The 7,576-nt window shown below is 39.7% G+C and overlaps 2 protein-coding genes across 3 annotated transcripts in view; one reads left to right on the top strand and one right to left on the bottom strand.

The window, feature by feature from the left end:
- Positions 1-1,966, bottom strand: part of LOC101860099 (cytosolic purine 5'-nucleotidase) — a 34,363-nt gene extending 32,397 nt beyond the window's left edge. Inside the window, exon 1 of one of the 2 annotated variants that reach the window (XM_035969899.1) lies at positions 1,690-1,966. The gene's annotated coding sequence lies outside the window, so the exon portion shown is untranslated. The remainder of the gene's footprint in view (positions 1-1,689) is intronic. The other variant, XM_005098789.3, reaches the window with a different exon arrangement.
- A 78-nt stretch (positions 1,967-2,044) lies between these two features.
- LOC101859857 (dye-decolorizing peroxidase YfeX) overlaps positions 2,045-7,576 on the top strand; it is a 22,947-nt gene continuing 17,415 nt past the window's right edge. The window contains exon 1 of the mRNA XM_005098788.3: positions 2,045-2,261. Coding sequence (XP_005098845.1) covers positions 2,210-2,261 — 52 coding nt within the window. The 5' untranslated portion in view covers positions 2,045-2,209. The remainder of the gene's footprint in view (positions 2,262-7,576) is intronic.

Below are 7,576 nucleotides of genomic sequence, written 5' to 3'. Positions count from 1 at the left end.
ATAAACAAATAAGGATGTGTGTCAACCTGTCCGAAGAAAATTGCCTGTTTTAACCCTAAAAGTGCGTAATTTTTTTTTTTTAAAGTACAGGATATTACATGTAAATTATGGAATCACACACATTAAGGGGCCTGCCAGTGTCAGTACATGTAATCGGTTTGGGTGGAACGTACGCTCTAACATAAAACATTTAAATCTCTCTATATATACATGTTATATTTAGAATCTAATGAAGGAAGGAACATCAAATTAAATGATGTTACACTATGCAACATCCCGCCCCCCCTCCTTTCCCCACAAAAAAATGGTAGAAAAACAACACATCAGAACAGTAACGAGAAAAAAATTACACACTAACAAAATAAAACACCACAAAGAGTCAAAGAGGGAAAATAAAAGTAACTGTAACGTATTCAACAAATCAACGTGGGGACAACAAGTGAGAGACTAAGTCACACTTACTAAGTGAAGCTAAGTGAACTTTCTTTCAAAAGTAAAGAGGTTTCGGTTTCTTTCTTTTTTGACAAACGCAGAAGCTAGTTCTATGTGTCATTATCAATAACCCTCCGTAGATCTAGATCTAGACAGCACACGAGTGAACACAACACATTAAGTTTAAGAGCAGCACCCTTCATAGGCAACACGTCATATCTGTAGTAGCGAAAAACTGTTTGGAACTGTAGCATTTCTTTATAAATATTTACTGCGGACTTTTTTAGACCGATTGAACCATATTGTATACGAACAATCTTTGGTAGGCCTATACTCTATATAATATCCGAAATTTGCGGGAAAGGATGTGATTTCAGAGTGTTCGGAGAAATAGTGCCCAGCTTTATTTTCCCGAACGTTCGGAGAAATAGTGTCGGCCTTAATAAAATCCCCCACCCCCTCACCTCCTTGCCCTTTCCTCCGGGCTCCTGACTCTTTCTGCAGCCAACTGTCTCAGACAGACACACACACACACACACACAACGTAATCAATCAGCTGCAGTGAGATAGTGAGTTTTAGCAGACATCTAAGGTTATATTTGCTAGTGACCCCTTGTAACCTCTGCCCCCCCCCCCCCCCCCCCCTCTCTGTACATGTATAGCCTAGGACTAGAGCCTATTATACCTCTAGTTTCTTGCCCTGGCATTAGACGCGGGGAAGTGAACAACCCCATCCCAAGCGTATTCATTCACTCTAACTTTAAAATAAACAAAAATGGTTAAATACCCCGTTTCTACCGAGGTCTAGAACAAGACTACTCAGTCTTGCTTTAAGCCCAGTCTATAAAACTGGGAGCGCTCCACTATCACTGACTGTTTGCACAACAGATTAAAGTACAAATCAAACACTTGTGTGACATTATCATAAAGTTAAGTAGGTCTACCCCACACTACAGTCCAGTAACTTGGGTTACTGGTAAAACTTGAGTAACGATTGATTTTGATAGTCTACAAATGATAAATGATAGGCCTCCTGAATTCTAAATCCAACCTTTTTATAAATATTTATCTATATCTAGATCTAGATCTAGATCTAATCTACGTTCGTCTGTTCTGGGTCAAGATAAAAAACTCAAGTTAGAATCAAGAGACGGATGAAAGAAACGCAGTACAGTAGGCCTAGATCTAGAATCTAGATCTATGGATAGCTCGTACTCGAACTGAAATAGAAAATTTAATTTTGGCTACGTGCCTTACCTCTTTTTGCCTTGTAATATTAGAATTTATCTTTGTTTCTCAGGATAGAATTCCTTTGATATTCTGCAGAGTCTGAATGGATTGAACACAGCTGTTATCTACATTTCCCGAGAGCGGACAATCTCTTGTAATGAGTTTACCAGGATACAAGCTAAAACGTAGTTTAGCACAGCAGGCAGTTAATTGAATAGGTGATTTCCCTCAGTGACATGACATAGACCTTTCACAGCTGATTTCGTTGTTCTACTTTTACGTGTAGCAAAGCTCCGTAAAACCCCGATACTTCCCGAAGAGAACCTGACCGAGGGTTGTTGTTTTTGTCATGTGACGCTTTTGTGTCAAAGGCCAAAGGTCGAATTGAGCTCAGTTCAGGGTCCGGGTCTGCTAACTGTTTCACAACAACTGACCTGTGACTGGAAGTAGGCCTGGAGCCAGTTACTCAGCACTTTTCTGATCCATTATAGTTTTACTTGCGCGACTGCAAACTGTTGGAGAGATATTTTCCATCTCAGACTACACCATGGCTTCCTTTCGAACACTTTCTGCTGTTAGATCTTCTGTCATTGCCAAAGGTACAGTGCTCATACTCATAGAATAAGTTTTGTGTTGAATTTGAATCACCGTAGGCTGTAGGCTACGCCGCCGTAGGGCCTAGCATGTTTTCGACTGAACGTGGGAAGTTGTTGGACCGGCACTGCTAGATATGTAGAATCTAGTCAGTCGCTGAGTCAGTAGATTCTAGATTTCTATTGAAGAAGGAAAATATCTAGATTCTAGATCTAGAGGCCTACTGATACTGCCTCCCAAGTTGAAGTATAGATTCTAAGACCATGCCGCATGCCTGTCGTGCTTTGAAGGCGATGTTACATTTTATGATACATGATTGTCGTGGTGGGGTGGTCGGAGTGGTCGGTCATTCAATGTTACTTTGTCATTGTTAGTACCATATTGTGAAGCTGATACTGATATGAGATTTTTACGGAGGAATAAAAAGTAAAAAGGGTGAGGGAGAAGAAGAGGGGGAAGGACATCCGTAACAGCAACCACCCCAACAAACAGCAAAAAAGAGGCCTAACCGTGACCTCAACTACTTTAACCAAGCCCTAACCCTAGGGCGTAGGCTAACCCGAATACACCAGTCATTTTGTCTCATGGTCATTTCGTCACACTGGTGCAGTCAAGACGTCAGTCATCTCGACACACCCCAAATTCACAAGGTTGAATGGAGACGGTCTTTTGTAGCACACTTGCCGGCGCTTTTTCGGTAGTTCCCACCCCGCAATTGTTATTCACGGGTTTTGGCCCCAAGAGTAGGGGTTTCAGGGGGGCTTGCCCCCCTGACCTAAAAAAAATGGCCACCTCTATTCTCTTGAGAATAGTGCAGGCGAGTCTTTTGGCTATTCTCACCCGGTGCGCGTTATAGCCTAGATCTAGGCCAACAAATTTTGCGTTCACCCTAAACCACAGAATTCTACACTGTGATAACAGAAAAATTATAGAATTCTGTGCCATGAACAAACGTTCCATTACAACTGTAGCCTACTAAAAGCGTACAATTTTGTCTGTGGGCAGTGGAGAGAGAGAGAGAGAGAGAAAGAGAGAGAGAGGAGTAGCGGGAGAACTTCCGGTCAAAACAAAATGGCGACCCGCGTAGTTCGGCTCGATTCGAACAGTGAAATAGCCATAGCATCTTTGAAGACGATCAAATTAGCTTACTTTTGTGCTATAACGTAATTTTTTCTTGGCTTTTTATCAATTTGATCATCCACACCGACAGACAGTATTCCAAAATGAGGAAAAGCAGGTCTTGTTTCGCACCGGGTGAGAATAGCCTACGCTGGCAAGTCTCACCCGGGGTGAGAGGTAGATCGTTTTTCTATTCTCACCCCGGATGAGAATAGTCACTTCCAAAAAAAATAGGAAGGGGGGTTTCAGGGGGGCATGCCCCCCTGAATTTTACCATAATTTAATGTTTTGCTGTTGTTAGGTTTGATATCTTAGCTCACCGCGAATCAAACGTTAGAGATCTAGAATCTAGATGTAGGTCAGGCTCAAATAAGGGGGGTGGGAACTACCGAAAAAGCACCCACTTGCCAACATCAAACGCGCCTTGTCGTGGCAATTGCAAATCATGATTTTTGGGGGAGGGTTGGGGTGTGTGCAGTGTGTCGTTGTGCTTACCTGATCAGATATAAATACCGTTCATTCATATCATGGAGGCCGGCCCATTGACGATATTGAAATCTATCAAGTCAGATCAACAACATTTTAAATGGCAAGATCATAATATTAGTTTTAGAAATAAAATAGCTAAATAGATCTAGAAATGTTTGGTACGGCAATTTTGCTAACAGCTAGACTCTTACTTTCAAATAAAGCCTTACTTTTACTCTTTATCACACATGTATAATTGTTTTTTGCTGTATTTAAAAAACTATGGTTCAGCTACGAAGATTTAATGTACATTAATAATTTTTATTTAAAACTTTAAAAAAAAGTTTTAGGCTGATCCTCCTTAAGACTCTACTAGCATATTATTATATATTTATACTGTTTTGGAGAGAGATATATATAAGCGAAGTCCTTTCGTCACACATAATTGGGGTGTGACGAGATGACCGTGTGACGAAATGACCGGTTACCGCTAACCCTAAATAAAAAATGGCAGCTGTTATTCGGACTCGAGTCTGAATAGTCTCCCTTGGCTATTCGGACTCAAACTCCAATGCGTGTACCAGATGTGAAGTGGACAGGCAATTCAACCCTGGCCTTCCTCGGTTTCTACGATATGGCCAAATTTTCGACACAAATTAAGAAAAGTATTCGTGACGTCAAAAGTGAACAACGGTTGCAAAATCTGAAACATTACTCAACAAAGGCAAACAGGGAAACAGAAATCTTTGCTCACTCAAAGCAGTGAAAAATATTGAAAATCGAAGTTTCAGAACAACAAAGGATTATAAATATTGGTAGGCTAGTCTAAACCCGCTTTATTTGACGAGGAAGACAAAATCATGGATCAATTGGAAGTCCAGTTATAGAAATTAAGAAGAGAAAAGTCAATACCTTTCCAAAGGGAACAAAAGTCAGTCATTCAAAGTAACACACTTTGGAGTTTGAGTCCGAATAGCCATGGGAGGCTGGTCAGACTCATAGAGCTACATAGCCTTGTCATAGTGGTCACTCCCGATAGAATTCCTCCTAAAGACGAAGGGAGTGTATCAATGAACACCAGATGCTAGGTGGTTGCTCAGAAACTGGAAAGTAGACCCATCTGTTAGCTTTCTTAGCTTTTGTGGCCAGTTGGCCTTCAATTGAGGTTCTGTTTATACAATACAACATCTCTACCTTCGAAAGAGGATCATAATGCATTGTAAGAATTTTTTAAATGGAAAAGAACGATAGTTTTACCATACTCAGGAATATACTCTAATCTGTACAAATTACTCGAGCTTGAGATGATAAATGAAGAAATGAAATGAACGAATATTGCTCACCGTCACTGCCAATTTTGCTACAATAATTGAAATATGAGCGGTGGAAAAGTTTTATAATGTCCCTTGCTTTTGTGGCTGTGACGGTTAATAAGTTGTACTTAGGATGAGTCAATCTGTTTTTCAGTTTTCACTTCCCTGACGACATCTGCTCATACATTATTTAGGAAAGTACAAAGAATTTCTGGGATTGTTTGATCCAAGGGAACCTTTCAGAGATACAGCTGTTATAGCTGTAAAATTTTTTTAACTCACTAACTTGAGAGGTCCGCATAAAAAAGAAAAAAGAATAAAAAGGAACAAAGAATTGCTCCTCTGCAAGGAAGAAGTTGTTGCTGAGAAGAGTCATCAGAATGTAAAAAAGCTAAAAAAGCAAAGTTCACAGAATCTGTCATCTGTTGCCATTTGCTGTCTTTTTAAACGATTTTCTTCTGTATCAAATTTATGGACACACATATAAACTCAGAGCCAAAGTATAGTTTTAATTAGTGATTAATCTTTAGAGAAAATATAATGAGTTGTTAGAATTTGATACGTAGACAAGATCTCTTGGACTTACCTTTCTTCTGCGGCAGAACACGTGTTCAACACTTGTTCAGAAAACACATTTAGCCTACAAAGCCACTCAAAGGGTTACTTGTGTAAATGAGAGTTCATCACCCAAAGTTTTGCATAAAAAGCAAAACATTTATCAAACAGGTCAAATTTGTTCAGCTCAAGATAGCTCTGTTGATAACTTATCTACCTTCCGCGGTGTCGTTCAACGTTCAGGAGCCCTTCAATTTAGTCAAGGTTACGCTCATGTTACTATGCCACGTGTAGACGTATGCATTTTGTCTTGATTACTGTCAACCTGTTGTGTTCAGGGGGCTCTTGTGGTCTGGAGGTTAAGGTGTTCACCTCTCCTGCAATAGGTTCCGGGTTTGAATCCGGATAGCGACTGGCGACGGAAGATTTTCTTTCCTAAAATGTTCTCCTTTCACATCCTTTCCTGCTCTCCAGCAATGTTCTGTCGTCTGCTTTCGCCTCTACTTTCTGCCCACACCCCCTCACCTCCTCAGGGTTCCTGACTCTTTTTACTGTCTTTCTACTGCTACTCCTTGGCTCCTTCTTACTGCTGTCATTCAGCCACACCCCTGATCTTATGGTAAGAAAGATCTATCCCTAGCCTTCTTGGATAATGGCGAAAAATCTTGGAGGTCCCGTGAGCAAGTTGCGCACGTTAAAGATCCCGTGATGGTCCACAATCGGTAAGAGTAGGCTTCGGCCGTTACCCGGACAAAATTTTAAACTTTCTACCGACTGAAAATGTTTATTGTGCTCCGCACGCTAATATGACCTTATGCAGTTGCGAACGCTGTAAAACACTTACGAGAAAAGGAAAATAAGGTTGTGTACATGTATTGTTACATGCTCCTGTTTTGAAGACTTTAGACCACAGCAGTTAGACATTTCAGTGTGGTTATGCAAGAGATCTGGTTGACATTCCTGAGTAGTGAGAAATTTGTACCGAGTGTCTTGGTCTTTCTGCTATGATGTTTGTCCCTCCCTCTATGCCCAGGTTGGTGATGACAGGCAAAGTCTGAAGCCTGCTGCCTCCTGAATGATCAAAATTATGTCAGTGGCAAAAATACACGAATTTATAATTAAAAGATAAGACTTTTTGTTTTAATTTCTGGTAAATTCATGTTTCTGCCTGAACTTTGGAACATTTAACATCATCTTGGTATAGAAAGTCTTTGCTGTAAGTACAACAAGAAAAAACGAAAAGTTGATGGAGACTTGAGTATTTCTGGATTGGAAGTTTTATGACATTCTAAAATATTTTGGATGTTTCACCTTCAGGGTGCAATGATCTTATCATAAGAAGTAACCCAGCTGTTGCAAGGTTGTTGAACCTTTTAAAATTATTGTAATTAATTAGAAAAAAAATAGGATAGATTACAACCAATGCCGCTGCAGTCTACCAGGTCTTGAAAAACGATTCTTTTTTTGTTATTGTATCCCTCTTCTCTGGTACACATTTCAATAATTTATAAATTAACAGTGCATATATGGTTCTTTTCCATTTTTATGAAGTACAATTTTATTGTAGAACTGATGCAATGTTGGAATAGTTGATGTTTTTTTGTTCTGAAGGAGAATTCATTATAAAAAACAGTTGCATATTAATATTTAAATTTTAGAATATATATCTGTCAGTTTCATAATTTCTGTATCATCCTTTAGGCAAAAATATTTAGTACTTTTCTTGAACAAAATATTACCCAATCCCCACTTCTGTTCAGGACAAAAGTTGTTGGTGAAGCACTATGCACAATTTAAAGCTAAAGGCAAATGTATTTGCAAACATGCAAATTCATGAGGTTGGGCACGTTCACATGCTGAATTGA

This window comes from Aplysia californica, unplaced genomic scaffold (genome assembly GCF_000002075.1).
Source record: "Aplysia californica isolate F4 #8 unplaced genomic scaffold, AplCal3.0 scaffold00193, whole genome shotgun sequence".
NCBI classification, from domain to species: domain Eukaryota; kingdom Metazoa; phylum Mollusca; class Gastropoda; order Aplysiida; family Aplysiidae; genus Aplysia; species Aplysia californica.
This window is presented reverse-complemented; position numbering and strand designations above follow the sequence as displayed.